The sequence below is a fragment of the Periplaneta americana genome, chromosome 9 (assembly GCF_040183065.1).
Source record: "Periplaneta americana isolate PAMFEO1 chromosome 9, P.americana_PAMFEO1_priV1, whole genome shotgun sequence".
NCBI classification, from domain to species: Eukaryota; Metazoa; Arthropoda; class Insecta; order Blattodea; family Blattidae; genus Periplaneta; species Periplaneta americana.
In genome coordinates this window covers 51316907-51337525 of record NC_091125.1, presented here as the reverse complement: position 1 = coordinate 51337525, position 20619 = coordinate 51316907, and the positions used below count along the sequence as shown (strand labels likewise).

The 20619-nt window shown below is 37.1% G+C and overlaps 1 protein-coding gene and 1 long non-coding RNA gene across 2 annotated transcripts; one reads left to right on the top strand and one right to left on the bottom strand.

Annotated features, from left to right (window-relative positions):
• Positions 1-11843: 11843 nt before the first annotated feature.
• Prp6 (pre-mRNA processing factor 6) lies at positions 11844-15589 on the bottom strand. Its single transcript, XM_069834697.1, has one exon. The coding sequence runs from the start codon at positions 15444-15446 to the stop codon at positions 12648-12650; it is 2799 nt and encodes a 932-aa protein (XP_069690798.1). The 5' UTR covers positions 15447-15589; the 3' UTR covers positions 11844-12647.
• A 74-nt stretch (positions 15590-15663) lies between these two features.
• On the top strand, positions 15664-20094 carry LOC138705923 (uncharacterized). The gene is made up of 2 exons (XR_011333860.1): positions 15664-16196; positions 16687-20094. It is a non-coding gene; the product is annotated as an uncharacterized lncRNA (long non-coding RNA).
• The last annotated feature ends 525 nt before the right edge of the window (positions 20095-20619 follow it).

The window sequence follows — 20619 nt, the reverse complement described above, 5'->3', positions numbered from 1 at the left end:
CTGCTAAGATGCTTCAATCAAATAATAAAATAAGGAGAAATAATTATGAAATCAGATGTTCAGGCATCTTCAAATGAGTTGGAGAATTCTAAGATAACATCTTAGTGTGTAATTTCATAAAATAAAACAATGTTTGCACACTCAGAAAGCGACAAGCAGAAAGATGCGATTTTTGCTTCATTTGAGCTAGAAACTGACAAGCAGAAAATATACGATTTTGTTTTTGTGTTAGCAGAGATTCAACTTAATAATCATTGGCTTGACAAAGTTTTCTGGACAGATGAAGCATATTTGTTTCTCAATCGTGGAATAAATACTGTACATACAATTGCAGAATTTGGTTTGAAAATGACTCTCAGGTTTTAATTCAACAAAATCTTCATGAATTGAAAGTTATAATATAGTGTGGCTTTAATTTGCAATTCATCATTGGTCCATAATTTTTAGAAGATAACAACAGAATTAGAAAGACTCTCACAACAAACAGGGAGTGTGCTGCAGTATGCTACAGAACTTTGTCGTCCCTAGACTAAGAAATCACAACCTGGAAAACATAATCTTCATGCAAGATGGCGTGTTGCCCCACATCTACACTGGTGTAAACCAATTAGATACAGTAAAATCTGTTCAATACGGAAGTGACATATTTCTAATTTTTTTTCCATTGTGGACAGGTTTCCGGTATTATTCAGGTGTGAAGTTAAAATGGAATATTTTATTTGTATAAATGAAAAATAAAATTGCATGCCGCAAATTGCAGGAAGTACAAGATATTCCATTAAACACTACTGACATTAAATCAGCTTTCTGTCGCTTATTCCAATGGAGAATCATCTTGATGAAAATCTTATTTTCTGTATAAATTTTATCGTAACTCTCTCATTAAACACTATTAAAGTTTAATAATTACACTAAATTTAATATCTAACACTATACGATAATACTGTACTGTATATCACTTACATTAATAATTTAATTACACTATAAGCCATCCATTAGAAGCCTTGAATTCTGGCTTATCTAATTTCTTTGCCAGTTCAAGGGTTTGCTTTGCAGAATAGGTACAGAAATTGGCATGGTTCTTGAAAGAACATGAAGAATCCACTCCAACAACAGTTCATTTATTTCTATTTAACCAGTTGTTTTCTGTTTCCTTTTTGTCACCATTATTGACGGCAAGCCACTCATTCATGATACAGCCTTTATTTTTCGAAATGTTACACCTGAGTTTTCCAAAACTGGATTTCAACATTATTTTCCATACGCTTCATTTCTCATTTTCCTTTAATATAATAACTTTTACTTCATCACTTAATGATACTGCCACATTTTTACGCAACTTTTCTTCATCACGAAATCACAACATGTGTGTTCTATCTAGCTAGCTATGACAGTATACGGGTGTGAAGCACTGAAAATCTTTGAAGTGACTTGTCTGCAGAGTCAATAAGGTAATAAAATTTATGACCACCAGACCAACACACCCTCGCACCCTCTAAAATTTTGCAAAGAAAACTTGTTTTTATCCTAGTGACCTACATATTTGGTACATTTCTTGAAATTACACACTGTTTCAAAATATAGTTTACATTAAAGTAGTGTGTCCAAAATATTATTTCCGTTTTGAACAGTACTAGACAGTTTCTGTTTCTGCATTCGACAGTTTCTCTTTTATTCAGAAAAATTACACATAATACATACGAATTTCGCCGGGACCAATAAATTGTTCTGAAATAAACAGGATTCCGGATTATTCAGGTTTCACTGTATATCTCTGGTGACTGTGTCGTCAGTAAGCACTTTCCAACAGTATGGCTTCAAAGATCTCCAGATCTAAAGGGGAGATTAACTACCCTGTACCACCAATGTTACAGTTGCTTATTTAATTACCTATTATTTCAGGAACTACTGAAAATTTCGTACTGAAATTTTCAGCATAAAAGTATAGGGTTTTTAAGGAAACTGATGCTGATTTATCAAGAGATATACACTGTAAATAAAGATTTGATTAGGCCTAGTTAAAATATCGGTAATGTTGATTTAATAGGATGAAATGGCACTGGAGAGGACACGTGGTACGAATGAATCCTACAAGATGGGCACACACGGCGACACTGTGGGATCCAAGAATTGGCTGGAGAAACTGTGGACGACCGAGAACCAGATGGGGGGACGACTTCAAGTTACAGCTAGGAGGACTGTAGACCAGAATAGGACGCCAAAGAGCATGGTGGAAGGACGCAGTCAACCAACTTTGAGCAGGAGCAACAATCAGTGCTAGTGAAATTGTGGACAAAGAACTAGGAATATAAATAGACCATCAGGTCGGCTCTTCTGATGGTCAAGACTTGAGCCACCCCTGCCCAAGCAGGAGGCCTTGCCCCACTGGGGATTTACGGCTTTTATTATTATTTTTATTATTATTATTATTATTATTATTATTATTATGTTGATTTTATTTTTATGTAAAATATTTCTTCTGATCAATCTAATAGACATACATAACTTAATACGCGTCAGCCTGGGTAGCGCATTCGGTATAGTGCTAGTCTTCTGTGCTCGAGGTTGTGGGTTCGACCCAGCCCAGATCGATTGTATTTAAGTGTATTGTTAAATATGTCATAATTTAATTCAGTTGGTTATTTAATGATGCTGTGTTAACTACTCAGTTATTACTTAGTGTCTTTTTTTTTTACTTGGTTATTTAACGACGCTATACCAATGACGCTATTTAGCGTCGGTGGGATTGGCGATCGCGAGATGTTATTTGGCGAAATAAGGCCGAGGATTCGCCATAGATTACCTGACATTTGCCTTACAGTTGGAGAAAATCTCGGAAAAAACCCAACCAGGTAATCAGCCCAAATGGGAATCGAACCTGCGCCCGAATGCAACTCTGGATCGGCAGGCAAGCACCTTAGCTGACAGAGCTACGCCGGTGGCTTATTTAGTGTTGATGGGATTGGTAATAGGAGATAGTATTTGGCGAGATGAGGCAGAGGATTCACCGTAAATTATCTGACATTCGCCTTATAGTTGGGAAAAACTTCAGAAAAAAAACCCAACCATGTAATCAGCCCAAGCGGAAATCGAACTCATGCCCGAGCATAACTGGATCAGCAGGCAAGCACCGACTGAGCCAGTATGTTTCAAATTTCATCCTTCTATTATTTACAGTTCTTAAGATAATGGGATATTTGCACAAAAATAACAAAATACAGTCTATATGATATTATTTTTTGATCCTACAGAATTCTCTATTGTGGTTATTATTTATTAGTAACAGAGAACAACGTATGTCGAATGTGGAGCAGTCCAAAAAAGGGAAAAAATCAAAGAAGAAGAGTTCGATCCAATGCCGTGCATTGAGCCCCGGTGTAGCTGAGTGGTAGAGCACCCAATGCGTAGAACTGGGGGTCTTGTGTCTGATTACCAATGCTGGAGCAAATTGCAACTTGTGCTTCTTGATAAATATGTGTCAGTTTTCTTAAAAATCATGTGCCTACTGAAAATGTGAAACAAAAATTACTTACCTACGTTTTAATTACCATACGTTAATAATAAATTACTCATAAGCATGATGAAAACACATTAACATCATTTCTTACATCTTATAAGCTGAAGGCTTATTTCTTAAGTTCTCTAATCTTCATTTCAAGGGACGCACAGCCAACTCTGCTCTCAGACTCGCATACTGTATGTAATCACTCACTGCCAATTATGCAACTCAGGCGTTGGCACCAAGATTAAATAAATGAAGCGGAACGATATGCGTAATTTCGTCACCCACGATCATTCAACTCTTTTTAATTTGTTACATTTCATTACTTTTATTACCATTTGCTTAAATTAGTTAATTTCTGTACTTTTGTTACCAGTAAATACCTTGCTTGCATCTTTATCCTGTAAAAATGTCAGTAACTTCATTAGTTCCTGAGGTAATGGGTCATTAAATAAGCAAATTTAATATTGGGGCTTTGGCAATATAGGATACTTAATCTTCCTTCAATCCAGCCAATTTTTAGTTATGAGCTTATCTTAAAGAAGTTTTCGTGGCACATTCAACAACACTGAAAGATGCTATCTCGCAAGAAACTGGGAATATTTCAATACACTGTGTGCAAAATGCTGTGCATAGTGTCGCAGAAATAATGGTGTTTGTTGAGCAAATGACTGGCAGACCAAACCCTACAGTTTGTCCAATTGAAAGGTGTTTTTGTTTTGTTTTTTTCTCTCTATTTTTATCTCATATATTACATTTATAACATTTTAAAGTTTGAAGTGACTTTTGAGTGACCTTACACCTGAAGAAAATTTAAGTTACAGCTATTATGTCTATCACACATCTCAGGATTCCTATGGTAATTGTTAGTTGCCTGAGCTAAAGCTGTACTGAGGAAGCCAATATTAAACTGATCAATAAAGATTAAGAAATATCAGTGAAGTAAGAAGGAAACACAGTGGTCAATGAATGAGTGAAAAGTATTGCATGAGAGATCCAAAATTTAAGGCCAAAAAATTAAAAGCATTAAGTCAGAGACAGAGAATAATAATACTAAAAACTACTGATTGCCCACATTAAGTAGACTGCAATATGTCGGTCACCTTCCTTAAGCTGTCACCTCGTTTCTTCTGGAGACAATATAATTTCCCATAAAGCTTGTGCAAATACCCCCTCATCTACCTCCAACTGCAGCCAGTATCCAGATAACTTTTATAGATTCACCTTTACTTCACAACTGGCCATGAACTACTCTATAGCATTTTTTTTTATGGCAATGACTGTATTGTAGCATGTCAAAATTTTTTTACAAAATGCCTCACTGATTTCGAAGTTCGATTCCTCCTGTTGCTTAGAGTATCTTACTCATTTATGGCATAAAGGCATTGTCATGCAACAACAGGACACCATCTAACAGTCTCCCTCTTCTTTTAAAGCGGACTGCAGGTTTCAGTTCTGTCCGAGAATAGGATGCACTTGTGATGGTTGCTCCCCATTCCTGGTATGTCTCAAGAGTAAGCCCTAGAGAATCCCAGAAAACAGTCAACATCATCTTGCCTGCCGATGGTCGAATCTTGAATTTTTTTGGAGACTGAAGATGCTGGATGCTTCCACTGCATGCTTTTCCTCTTGCTTTCGGGTTCATAATGGTGAACCCACGTTTCATCACCTGTCACAATCCTATGCAGAAAGTTGTCACCTTCTTCACGATAACATGTCAAATGGCAAGAACACATGTCTATGCGGTTGCGCTTATGCCCATCTGTCAGTTGCTTTGGAACCCACTTGGCAGAAACTTTCCGGAACCCAAGATTATCAGGGACCAGAGAATATGCAGATCCAATGCTAATATCCAGTTTTTGTGCAACTTCTTCTATCGCCACCCTTCAGTCTTCCAGGATCATATCCCTAGCTTATTCTTCATTTTCAACAGTCGAGGCTGCACCAGACGACCTGAGTACTCAGAATCAGTCACACTTGTTGTAATTTTCAAACTTTTCTATCCACTTGTATATGACTTTATGTGAGAGAGCATTTTTACCATACTGACCACACATTTTTTGATGGATCTGTGAACCTGGTACACCATCTGCCCACAAAAAACGTATCACTGAACGTTGTTCGACTTTGGTGCAATTTTCAAGTTTCACTGCCATGTTCAACCTTGCATAGCAACCATCAGACTAACCGCTATGACAACAGACTTTCTATGATGACTAGTCATACTAAAACCTGCCACACCCGCCATCCTCACCACCCCCACCCTTCTCCGTCCTTTTGTCTCCACTGCAGGATCCAGTGTGGAAACTTTTTGAAAAGCCCTCATACTTTTCACTCAATGAATTTATAAATTCTGAAAATATACATACTTGAAACATTTTTTAATTATCTCTTTTAATTTACTGTAGTGTAACAGAATCTTTGAAATGATGTGCTAAGAACAAATCGCTGAATTTAGTAAGAATTCTGTGATGGAAATTAACTGAAAAATTATTGATTTTATAATAGGCCTACTGTCCTAAAATTTGATATTAATCGAAAACTATGCACTTCTGGAGTAAGACTTGAAGTATAAAACCTATATTCGCAGAAATGAAAATTTTCATGTCATGAAAAAAAAAAGGATGGGAGAGAGGGAATTCCCATATCACATTTTAAGCACAGTCTGATATCATGTGCTGCCTCAAAATCCTATTGTAAATTTTGTGCACATAAAAATATCTATGAAATGTTTCTTGAAAGTTAGGTAGGATAACAACAAGCACTCAATATGAAACAATCAAAAGTAATAAATCTACACAGGAAACTGTGTATAAAGGCAGAACTGCTTAAAATTATTACGAAACCGATTTCAAAAACAAATAATCAAAAACCAGAAAAAGACAGTCCCTATTAATATTAATGATTTCTCTGCAGACAAACAGATAACTGAAATACATTACAAGTTATATTATCTTTAAATGTACATCACAGATCTTAGAAACTTCCATATATTGCAGAGTGAATTATAATTATTTCCCTTGAAAGATAACAAGTTTAGTCAGTAGTGCTATAGCAAGTGAAGAATCAGTTATTCTATCTCATCATATCTTATCATTTCAACAGAACAGGAACTTACACAACCATAAAATTATCTGGCAGTTCAAAGAAAAGTAAATGGCCGAATTGAAACGCTGTTATTTAAAGTATTAGAGATTCAAATATTTATTGTGACCAGAATTTTTATACATGATCTTCAATATGTTGACTATTACTTATGTAATTTATGATTATACTTTATGTGAACTAATTTGAAGAGCAATCCATTCTATTGACGCTGGTTGTATTTTATAGGTAGACCTACATACACAGAGCATTCCTATGCAGACCGGTTCCACTCCGCCCTCTACCTGACAAAATCTGTTGAATGCAGACAAAGTACAAAAACATGGACAATGTGCGGCTTCGGGAATTTCGTACCACGATATTATTTATCTAGTATGTTCTTTGAAGTGTTCCAAGCCCACACCTAAACTCATAAAGTATCGTGACTTGAAACGTATTGATGAAACCCAACTACTTGAAGACGCAATAAAGATTCCCTGGGACTCAATATGGACCTTACATACTGTTGACGAGAAACTTGTTAAACTAAATGAGTATATTATAAATTTATATGACAAGCATGCTCCTATCAAATCTAAACGCGTAAAAAGAACACCAGCACCATGGATGACTGCTGACATACGTAGTATGATTACGGACAGAAACAATGCATACAAAACGTTTAAACATGACAAGACAGAAATCTCTTATAATTATTATAAACTCTTACGTAACAGAACTACTCAAGCCATTAGAAACGCAAAACTAAGACATTTTCATAACATCTTGAAGGGGGGAGCTGACCCTTCCAAACTGTGGAGAAACTTACGGACAATTGGCTTAGGAAATCCCAGGACTCAGGTAGACAGTGTGCCAGTTTCTCTTGACGGACTAAATGACCATTTTGCAACTGTATAGTCAATAACCTTGGATACGGTCGACAATCAGCAGACAGTTAGCGAATTACAAATGACTCCAATTCCGGATAGAGAAATATTTTTCTTCACTTATGTCAGAGAAACTGAAGTAAGAGCGGCAATAAAACGTATTACTTCTAAAGCTGAAGGTGTGGATAATATTAGTATAATATTATTGAAGAAAATATTGGACATAATACTGCAGACATTAACACATATATTCAACGCCTCACTCATAACTTCTACCTACCCGAACCTCTGGAAGAAAGCCTTTATCCGTCCGATCCCTAAAATTAAAACCCCATTATGTGCAAATGATTTCCGTCCAATTAGTATCCTACCTGCCCTATCAAAAGCTCTGGAACGTATTGTTCACAAACAACTAATGAACTATCTAACCGAACATGCCTTACTGGACGAATACCAATCCGGGTTCAGAAATGGACATAGTACGACTACAGCACTACTAAAAGTGAATGAGGATATACGTGAAGCCACAGATGAACGTAAATTAACATTACTGACATTACTTGACTTCAGTAAGGCATTTGATACAGTTGACACGGACCTTCTATTATGTAAATTAAGACTTCTGAATCTTTCTGAAAGTTCTGTTACTTGGTTTGAATCCTACCTTCGCGAACGTCAACAATGTGTCATTGCATGCGATTATTCTTCAAGATGGTGTGTCGTGAAATCTGGAATTCAACAAGGATCAGTTCTCGGACCTTTACTCTTCATGATTTATATTAATGACGTGACTAAAATGATAAAACACTGCAAATACCATATGTATGCTGACGACTTGCAAATTTATTTGCATTTCCACCCTGATGAGACTAGTGACGCAGTAAATAAAATAAACGAAGACTTAAATTCGATTTCACAGTGGTCACACAAATTTGGATTAAGGTTAAATCCAGAGAAATCGCAAGCAATCGTAATGGGACATAATCGTCTACGAAGTACTCTTGATAGTGGTACTATACCACATATAACATTGAATGGGATTATTGTTAAATACAGTGAAACAGTTAAAAATCTTGGCATTTTTATGGATAGCGATCTAAATTGGAACACCCAAGTAACACACACTTGCAAAAAAATATTTTCTCAACTTCACTCTTTGTTTCATATGAAAGAATTTCTACCACTTAGTCTAAAAAAGAATCTTATTCAGACGCTTGTAATGCCCCATTTTGATTATTGCGATTCCTTACTAACTAATGTAAGTTCACTCTTAGCTGAGAGACTACAACGTGTTCATAATGTGTGCATACGATTCATCTGCAATACTCGTAAATTTGACCATATAACACCTTCCCTCCAGTTACTTTCATGGGTGCGTCTGAAGGAACGAAGAACAATACATTCACTGTCTCTTCTATTTAGAATCATGCATACTTCTACTCCGAATTATCTCTTATCGCGCTTTCAATTTCTTACAACTCTTCGAAACCGACATCAAGCACTTCTTTCTATCCCTCATCATAGAACGTCTCTATACTCATCCTCCTACACTGTAGAAATACCTCGTCTCTGGAATTCGCTACCTAATGATGTCAGGGACTGCCGGACTTTATCACAATTCAAAATTAAATTGGAACATTTTGTCTTGTTTAATGCTTTTTAGATATTGCTAGAAGTGTTGATTTGTGTTTTTTTTTACTCCAGATTAAAATCACAAGTTTCTTGTTTATGTTAGTTAATTAGGATACAATTAATTATACTTAATCACCCATTTAAAGTTTGTGTGACTGCAACCTGTGTATATTTTTGTGTGACTTTACTTCGTTTATAGTGTTTTTTTTTTTCCTTTTTATTTCTGTTATTGTATTTGTATTCCTGGTGTTGTGGAAGAGAAGGCCTGATGGCCTTAACTACACCAGAATAAATAAATAAATAAATATAATGCTAGTCGACAGGCAGGTCCGTTCATGCTGAAAAGTTTTAATGAAAACACGTGATTAAAACACGGGTTCAGATGTTACTGAAGATTGATACATGTGCCACAGAAACACTGATTCAGATGTTACCGAAGACCAATACAACACACGTGACCAAACACAGATTCAGAAGTTATAGGTATTCCCAGCATTCTAGATGAATTAAACTTCATAATGGGAGACACACATATGTGTATACAGAATGTTTCAAAAGGTCGTTTACAATAGCTCAGGTATGATACTAATAATATAATAATAATAATCCGTGATGCTACAGCCCTTTAAAGGTCCAGACTGACCAGTCAGCTAGTGGCCTTACTTCCACATACCGAAGCAGAGGTGGCTGATCATCCAGTGAGAATGAAGGTATCATGTGGTTAGTACAATGATCCCCCCAGCTGTTTTAGCAGGGCTTTTGTAACCGAATCTCGCTACCTATCATTGCTCCCCAAGTGCATCATGATTCTGTGTGGCACTGGTCCAATACATTGGTCAAAATTTTTTCACTCATGAGGCCTCGAATCAGTGTGCATTCCGTGATGCAAGTCCGAGGCAGGATGCCTTAGACCATGATGTCATGGCACAGGACTTTCTGGGATGATAGAGAAGGTAAAGAGGAAAATTTTTTTGTACGTGTCAAAAATCTTACAGATGCATAATTCTTCTGCGAGAATAAGGTGGATCACTCAACCTTCCGGATATTATCTTCCATTTGTGTTTAAATCATTGAATGTTGAAGTCCTGTGTTTGTGATAAGACTGTTTTACTTCGAGAATGAGCAAAATCTTGTGTTTGTCAATACAGTGTGTAACACTACTGCAATGAAAAATAAGACTGCATTTTGTACAGTACAATACATAGTGTTAATTGTGCCATTTCCGTTTGTGAAAGGTTCTGGGTTACAGAATTCATGTTGGATGACATACATCTCATTTATGGGGAGACACGAAGTAACAATCAAGCTGCATGGAGTCTGTACGATGAACACTTTCTAGATTGGAAGTTGCTGTATCATACTGTCTTTCAATGACTTCATGACTGGTTTTGTTAACAAAAGATCTCAGAGACCATCCTGGCAGGAAAATAGAAGACCTCGCACTGTGCATACTGTTCAGTTAGGAAGTCATATTGTCAATATAACGGACTATCCAAGAGATACGGGAGTGGCACAATTAACACTGTACATATTGTACAGCACAAAATGCAGTCTTACCTTCATTGCAGTAGTGTCATGTAGGCCAAGTCTTTGATCATCCTCAAAGTGAAAGAGCTTATCATAAGCTAACTATCTAAACACAAATGGAAGGTAATATTAGAGAGGTTGAGCGATCCTACCTGATTCACCTCATCACTGGTTCTAGTGGGAAAATGGTGCATCTAAAAGATTTTAGGCAAATACAAAAAATGTACCTTTTTATCTTCTGTCATCACTTAGCCAATATAAACGACCTCTTGAAACACAAATATATAGGCTATAATTACCAATGTCACTGCCACAATCACTACAGCCACTAATGCTGTTATTCACTGTGAAAGTAAGAACATAACTACCGGTAAGATTTTTATGTTATATGAAAGTAAACTTTCACACCAATCCTAAATTTTTATTTCAGTAAGAGTCATTTATTCACAATACCTAAACCATGATTATTTATCCCTATAAATATGGTTCCTGCAATCCAATTGTTGACTTTTCTTACTGGCCAATATACAGCTTAATATCCATTTTTTAAACTGCCCTTATAAACAAAATAATTACATAGAAGGATCGAAAAGTAACGCACAACAATTTGTTTCTGACAACATATTTAATAGGTAAGCAGAACGAAATAATGCACAAGAAAGCTACAGGTTTTACCTTTATTTCAATATAGGAACCAAGTCTCTCGACATATTTCTTCCATCATGACATCAGATTCAGTACATCTCATTCATAAAGCTGTGTTTTCTGGGCGTATAGCCACCTGTGCATGACTGATTCCACTTTTCCATCCAAACTGAAGCATTGACCTCATAGAAATTTCTTCATTGGTCTGAAGAGGTAAAAGACAGTGCAAAGTCTGGATTGTAGGATGGATGATTGCCTATATTTCACTCAGACTTTTTCGTTTTTACACAAGTTGACGATGCTAGCACACATGCCATTTTTACTCGGTAGTTACTGCTCGTTGCACCAGGATGACACCTGATCGATCCATTGCTCTCTATGGCGCAAGATTCAAACTATCTGCCAACTTTGAACGTCCTAACTGAAATAGTATTCCGTCAAAAATTTTTGTGCGTTACTTTTCTATCCTTCCTCATATAATATGTTCTGCATAGTCGTAACACTCGTATCTTCACTGAAAAGTCCAATCAAAATGGCATTATGCACAATGAAAGAAAACAAGCAACTCTCTACAGCTCAACTTTATTGTACTTCCACCATGAGTTAATACCAAAATAAATAGATTCGGTAAAACGGTTTATAGGTACATCAGAACCCATTAGGCATAGTGGTCTCTTCAAAACTGTACCCAGAATTAAGTGACCTATCTATTTTCTTTAACAATATGATGGTTTATATTAATTTTGCAATTGTATACAAGTACAACAAGTCTTGTACAACTTTTGATATACAGCATACAGATGGGGAATTCCTATTATATTATTTGGAACAATATAAGATCTATAGCTACAGTAGCCAATTGTTCTGGAGTGTTGATATATGCATGGTTTAATTTTACAAAAAATACGGTAATTACAATCAAATAAACTACTGTTATATTTTTGACAAAAGAACTGAATGTCTCAAGTAAAAGTTTCGTTCTGATAGTCAAATATTGTGGAGTACTTTCAGAATTAGGTGACTAAAAAATAAGCATAAATTTCAATGTTTTCTTTTTTCCGGCATCACTTCCATGGCATTCTGAAGAGATCTATCTCCACAACTTTACATACGAAATAGGGCATAATTACAAAAGAACAAATTCTCATTAGCACTACACACCACTTCTTGAACATCTGGAGGAGGCGTCGAGATCGACGTACAGTTTTACAATCTGGCACATTTTTTCACTAACCATTCAGTGCTAGACTGCATGGTTTCATGACGCAGCAGGAAAAAAATGATAAGACACAGGTAAACTACAAGGGTAGTGATTAATTTATAAATTAAATTTTACAGTATAGGTAACTCTGTCTCACAAAAATGAGAAATTACACAGGAATGGGGAGATCTTTAGCCACCATGATAAGGATGTGATCTGTATTGAGTCGCCAGTTACGAATATCCTTTGACACTTTGCACCAGTGCTCGCCATGATGAGGTTCTGCAGCAACACACCGCTTCTTGACCTCCTCCTGCTGCTCCTCAGTACCGTTGAGAAGTTCAAACTTGTAGAAATAAGCCCAGGCATCTCCCAGATCTGGCTCGATCTTCACTGTACGGTTGAACCATTCCCTGCACTTCTGTATCTTGCGTTCACACCAGAACAATTTGGACACAGCAAGCAGCACGTGAGGGTCATGCTCACACTTCTTCAAAGCATCCACACTTTTTGTCTTGCGCTGTGGCCGCAACTCCAGGAAGATAGCTTCTGCCCATAAGATTCCTGCATTAGGACACTCCTGTAGAGCCTTTGCCATTAGAGTGTTTGCTATGTCCCGCAGTCCTGCACGGAATTCAACCCTGACAGCTTCTAACCATAGTTGTGCGCATTTAGGATTCCGCAGTCGCCCCTTCTCAAGCACAGAGCGTGCCTTTGTAAGCATGCCACGCCGCTCCTCGAGTGAGGCCAGCAGACGCCACAAAGGTACAGACGTGGGACATTTCTTGATACCAGCATTATATGTCTCCCAGGCGCGATCTGCTTGCCCTTGCTGCTCCTCAATCTGTCCCTTCATCAGCCACAACTTTGCGAACTCAGGGAACACTTTGATGGCCTCTTCCAACAGCCGAAGTGATGCTTCCAGGTTATCCAGCGCCCACTCCAACTTTGCAGACTTCATCATCACTCTTGGTGTTGGGGCAGATGCACGGGCCTTGGCCAGCAGACGACGTGCACGTTCGTACTCTGAATTCTCAGATTCCAGCTTCACAGCAGCAAGCCAGATCTCTTCCGAGTTGGGATTAGCCTGAAATGCAAGTGACAGAATACCACGGGCAGCAGGCACATCCCCAGCCATCCACTTGGACTTGGCTCCCATTAGCCATAGCACTTCAGATTTGGGACAATGGGCTACAGCACGCTGCAGCAGGGCTTCTAAGGACTCACGAGTACCATGGTTCTTCTCGAAGTATGCAGCTCGTAACCAGATTGACTTCTTGCTCGGAAATGTTGCGAGGGCGTGGGCATATACTGCTCGCGCACATTCATATGCTCCTTGTGCTGCACAAGCCTCTGCATCTTCCATCCAAGTGTGCTTTCTGTCCTCTTCTTCCACTCCTTGGCCTATAATTGCACGCACCAGCACCTGGCAACAGTGTACTGAGCCTGATTTCTCTGCCTCAATGGCTTCCTTGAACCAATGTTCACGGTTGATCTCCACACCATTTGACGTGAGTGAAGTAATAGCTCTCTCGATGATTTTGTCCACCATATGATTGTTACCATTCGCTTCCTCCAGTTTTGCAGCTGTTGTCCAGATCTGACGATCGGTTGGGATGTTCTCACGGGCCTTGTTCAGCACCTTGCGGGCATTCTCATAAGTCTCCAATCTTGCCAGGGCCAACCACAAGTCGACACTGGTGGGACAGCATTCCACAGCTCGACTGAGAAGAATTCTCGCATCTTCTGGATCTTCTAGCTCAACAGCTGCCTTCCACAAACGCACTGAGTTTGGGATGTGCTCCAGAGCCTTGCGGTACACCCTTCGCTTTGCCTTTGTCTCCTGCTCCAGGTCAGCTGCTTTAATCCAGATACGGACTGATGTTGGGATGTGTCGAACAGCTTGTGCAATCACTGCCCTGGCAGTGTCAGGTGGCTGCAGTCGGGCCGCCTCGAGCCACAGGTCCTCGGATTTCGGGTTCACCTCACAGCCCTTCATTATGAGGTTTCTTGCAGCCTGTACCTTTCCTGTCACCTCTTCTAGTCTGGCAGAAGCGATCCAAGCAGGTGGGTGGTTTGGATTTGTTTCACGTACAGATTTCAAAAGCAAGCGCGCTTTTTTAATGTCGTTAATGTCTCCACCATATGTAGGTATCATACTCTGGAGGTCAGTTAAATAGCCCTTCGGATCCACAACTGTCTGACCTTCAACTGAGTCTGACACTTGGCTCAATTTGACATTCATCAATGTATTGCGAGCCTGTCCAATCTTGCACAGATCCAGATCTCCAGTGGGTGTCAACATACCCGTGGCTGTGCCTGAAGGAAAAGCACTCGCCAGACCACTTGCAGGATCGATGGTTGTTGCTGTCTCACCTCCCAGATTGCGAGCTAGTACAGAGTCTGGTAGCGGCGTGAACTTCTCAGAGCGCGGGTTACGCACTTTGCGGTTCCTCGCGTCACCCACTTCTGGTACATTGCGCCATTCATCTTCCGTCACAGTTACTAGTCCTCGCTTCAGATCACTGAATTGTTGTTGTATTTTTGGTCTTTCCTGTCGATATCTTTCCAACTCCTCTTTTAGTCTCTTTTCTCTATACTCTTTTCTCTTCTCGTCCATCCGTTTATCAATGGCTTCATAGATTGCATCTGCTTCTTCGTCATCCTTGTCATATGGATCTTTGCTAAACAGTGAACCTCCATAACCTGAAAATTCGTCATAGTTGGAATCATTGAGATCCTCATCGTCATCTTCTTCCTCTTCTTTCTGATGTCCTTTCTTTCGTTTACTTGGTGGAGCATGTCTATCGTCCGATACATCGTTAGCGTCTCTAGCAGGACCAATATCAGATCTAGTTGTGAATCCAGTTGCACCTCGACCTACACCAGCAACATAACCTAATGGAGCAGGAACTCCCATAAAATGTTTCTTATTTCTATTCACCAATGCTGCTGGCGGAACGGCCATTTTTACAATAACGTAAACAGTACTTACAATTGAACTTAATTAAGTCACAATCACTAATTGTAGAAGTATTCTTTACTTTCAATCACAACTAACTGCCTTCTAGTATCTACCAATAGATATTGATAACATGTCGCAATATTACTTCGAGGTTAAGTATCTAGAAGGCACTTTAAAAAAGTAACGCTTTATAAACAATGAAAAATGCGGAAATATAATAATAATAATAATAATAATAATAATAATAATAATAATAATAATGCAGTAATTAGGTACTCAACTCGACTCGACTCGACTCTCTTGAAGTGATTTTGAAATAAATTAAATACGGCATTTCTTTTTGTGGTATTCATTTACTTAATTTTGACTTTGCAGGTAGCTATAATATATATGCAAATGGTTTAAATGTTGTTCTCTTGCTTCTCAAATTAATTAATTACATATCTTTGCTATTTATTTAACATTTTCGTAATTATTTACTTTAACGCCACCATGGATTTACCACATTTGGCGCATATTCATGGTAGCGCCAAGTCATGGGGATCGTTTTGCACATTGTTTTACCTTTTACCCTGTGCCAGCGTGTATTTTCGTAAATGTTGCAAGTAAACTATAGGCCCGTGATCAGATCTATATAATAGGCCGATGGTGTCGAGTGTCAATTGTCCTGCATCAGCTGTTTGGCAGTTTCCTACGATTTTTTGTTTTGTGATCCTAATATATTTTGGATACAGATTTCTAGAAAGATGGAAAGTAGGTATTTTGTTTAAACAGCATATACGCTAATATCATATTCATAATACAATAATATCACTGTTTTATTTTGTTATTATTATACAAACAAGCTAATTTGCAACCTTTTGGTAGGTAACAAACATTTAATGAAATGATGATAATGGAATATGAATTAAACAATTAATATAGGGTAATTAGCATGGTAATAGACTAATTTCATGATGGAGAGAGTATTTTATTTAGAAATTACATACGCCAAATTTTATGCCTATATTTACAATAATTCATTATACATACAATGAATACCAGTATTTATTTCATTACAGTTTTACTCATACAGTTAGATCATTCGCATTCATTTACTATAAAAGACAAAAACAATAATGCAATAGTAATACAATAACAGTAATTATTATTATTAACTACAAAAATTAATGTAGGCCTAATGAACTTAGAATAGAACGTACAGTACGGTAGCTACTTATGTGCTCATTTCTGTTTATTTCAGATATGTGTGAATTCCTTAGTTTTGAGAATTTTGATAATGTGGGAGCAGGAGCAGGGTCGAGCAGTTCCAGTACCGAGATTGCAATGCATTGGGACGTCAATGGGACGAAGCTGTTGATCGACCTCTACAAAAAAAAAAAAAAAAAAAATACAGACAGTGTGTAGGAACACACAAAATTCGAAGTGTTAAGCAGATGTGGAGAGCGATTTCAAAGGAACTGAGCGAATTAATGCAAAGAAACATAACAGAAAATAATTGTGAAAACAGATGGCGTGTGTTGGACAGAAACTACAAAAAGTATGTTGATGCAAAAAATCAAACGGGTAGTGGAAGGAGATTTTTCGAGTTCGCCGAAAGACATGGATGAGCTGTATGGCAATATATATATATGTATAAATGTTAAGCACAGGAACGCCATTTCGTAATTTCAATTAAGAAACACGCCAAACGAATTATCTTTACACCAAAAACGGATGCTTCTTTGACCAAATTATCGTATTTTATAATTGTTTGAATGCAACAGAAGCAAGAAGGCTTGCTAAAGATGTTATTGCTAAAGCACTACGAAATGGCGTTCCCGTGCTTATCAATTACCCCAAACTCCATCTGGATCCGATACAGTAGTGGAAGTTACATCTAGGGAAAATAAACAGAAAGGGCTGTGGAAGAGAATGTGGGTGAGAGCAGGAAGGTGGAAAGAAATGTAAAAAGAGGTAAGTGTGAAAAGGAAGATTAGTGTTTTAGAGTAGATTAGACAGGATAGATTAGAATACTAGAGGGGAAGATTAGAACATGAGGTCAGGAAAATTGAACTCCTAGAAAAGAAAGTTAAACTTTTAGAACAACAAATTTTGAGATGCAGCAGTTGTCACGATGACGAAATCTAATCTTCCTTCTCATAATAGCTACTTTTAACATTTATTTTCACATTCACTGTAGTTTCTGTTTCCATTTCTGTAGATGTATCTTGTAGGCCTACATTGAAGTTTGAACTTTGTAGTATTTCTGGGTGGATGTTTACTGCATGAAACTTGATTGTAATATTTACACACTACAGCATATGAAAAATGTATGAAAAGCATTAGTATGTGACCAACCTTTTACCCTAAATAGGTCTACTACCTCCATGCAGTAAAAAATCACCATATCGAAAGCTTCCAACATCATGTTCAATAGTCATACACACAGACAGGATGGAATGATTTAAATCATGATTTTAATCACTTCTTATTACATAAATCACTGATTAAAATTCAAACATTCAACATCAAATTCAAACTGCTGTTTTCTTTTCAATTTGTTTTGTCTTATAAAAGTGTAGCAAGAACGTTGCTGTTAACTTAAAATGAGTACTTCAAGCCGAAAACTTGTTCTAGTTAGAAGAAAATTGAAGTTCTCTTAGTTTTCCCATATGAAGTGGAAAGGTATGAAAGCTAAATGCAAATTATATGGTTTAGAAATGCAGGGATTAGTTGCTACAACGAAGTTAGATATTAAAAAATGTAACGGCATAAAAGATAAACAAAGAAAAAAATTTGGATAGCTCTACTCTGGTATCTGACAATGAAAATCAAAATTTAAAGACAGGTGCAGTAGTTGCACCTTCAGTATCAAAACAAAAGAGATTATTAGTTATGGATCACCTATCCACTGAGAGACCGTCTCTGAAAATTAAGCGAAGTCAGCTTAGTCTCTTTGTCTTCTTCCTCTAATTCTTGCAATGGAGGATGCAATGGATTGTATAAGTCTATTCTATTTTCATCTAGGCCTACAGCAAACTCGTCATTTAATGCTATATTGTGCAAAACACAAGCAGCCCTCATAATATTAGCAATTATGAAAATGCTTCTCAATTTAATATGATATAGCTGTCTGAATATTTGTTTTAAAAGCCCAAACGCATGTTCCACAACATAGCGATTTTTTTATAATTTTAAATTGTAATTGTTCTGCTGTGGGTTAAGATTGCCTCTGTCTTTGAATGGAGTCAGCAGGTTCCTTTTCAGGGGGTAACCACTATCACCAAGTAAATGGTAACAGCCACACTTTTCCTCTAAATGATTCCCCAGAGGTGAAATCCTAAAAATCCTACTATCATGGACAGAGCCAGGATATTCAATAAATATATCTATAAACTTTCTTGTGTGATCCACCACAGCTTGCATCTGGAAAATAAAAGAAAAAAGGAAAGCTCGTTAAGATTAGTATTCATGTTCACCTCCTTTGTCTGTAGAAGCTCAATAAACTAATTTTAAAAATCTCAATAACACACCTGCACCGAATAAAATCCCTTTCTATTAATATACGAATCCGGATCATTGTTTGGTTTGTCAATTTTGTTATGACAGCCATCTATGGCTCCAATGACATTAGGAAATCTGTTCATTCTGAAGTATTCGGCACTTACGGACTTCTCATTTTCTATGGGCCACGTGATTATCTGTGGTGCCAAATTACTTAGAACTGTAGCCACTCTGCTAATAATTCTGTGCAATGAACTGATAGCGATGTCATATCTATCGGCAACGTCATAAAAGCCTGATGTCTGGTGGCCAATATACCACAAGAAAATGAGAACCTGGAACAAATAGAAAATAAACAATTCGACAATCCCTTAAAATTGTTCCCTATCAAAGTGCGTAAATTTTGCATAAGCTTAATATGTCTGATAACCTGGTGGAATGCCGAAATTTTTACGTACTGTCCATAGTGCCTTTTATGTTGTTCATTTTGTTGAAATTGGTCCGCTACATCTTTAACAACTCTGCGACTAATGCGGAAATGATCGAAAAATTCTTTGTCGTTGTAGTGGGAGATATGGTTCAACACACGGACTACTTCCGACAGTTCACATTCCGTGTAAACAGTTTGTTGGAAAGCCTGACTGCAGTACATGGACGAATACATTAGTTTTCACTGTGTTGGAACACATTTTTCGTACTGCACATGTTCAAAGCGACCATGTACCAGTACAGGAACTGTGTTGGAAAATGCCTTCTCGATCTAGACCAGGCTGTGATGCAGGTTGTGTGACGTCACTCAAAGAGTCGGGCTTTTCAATTTGAGTATACTGAGCTCAGTGAAATATATTACTTTATTGCGTGTTGGTGCTCAATTTTATTAAGTGTAATGCGTGCATAAGATCCATTCACTTCTTATTGCATAATGTGTTGCAGAAATAATTACAAAACTGTGTTTTTTTATACATCTTGATTACACAACTTTTAACACTGTATCACTTCGGAATATGTATTATATGACACACATGTATATAACACAAGAAAGTCATATAATACATATTCCGATGTGTTTTTTAATGTGAACGGAGTTTTACATGTTAACATAACCTGTTTGCATCAACATTTTAAGTTTGGAATGGAAGCTATTTTGAGATTTAATAAAGAAAAATTATTTATATTGTGTTTTTAATTTAGCACATCTACCTTCCTTATTTGTAGATAGAAAATTTACCACAGTCCCTCCTACGAAATTACATAGATAAATACAATTCAGTACAACCCAATATAGTAGGGAACAAATAAATAATACAATTAAATTTTTATTCAATGAAATGTGTGCATAAGTTCTATTTATTTGTTGCATAATATGCTGCAGGAATAATTATAAAACTATGTTATTTTTATGTGAAGAGAATTAAATTCCCTTTCCATTACTCCATTTGAAGTTATTCTGTTGAAGTTATTGACATGAAACTAAAATATTCTTGTCGAAATAACGAAGGTTGTCATATTCAAATATCTGATTCAATGTCATCTGCCTTGTTGTGCCGACGTCTGTTATTTCATCATATAAAACTGAAAAATATCTTACATGATTAATATCTTTGATTATGATCATGTGACTAACTTCCCAGCAGATAAAATTAATTCATTTTGTATAGTAGGATTTATCACGGTACAATTGAGACTTGCT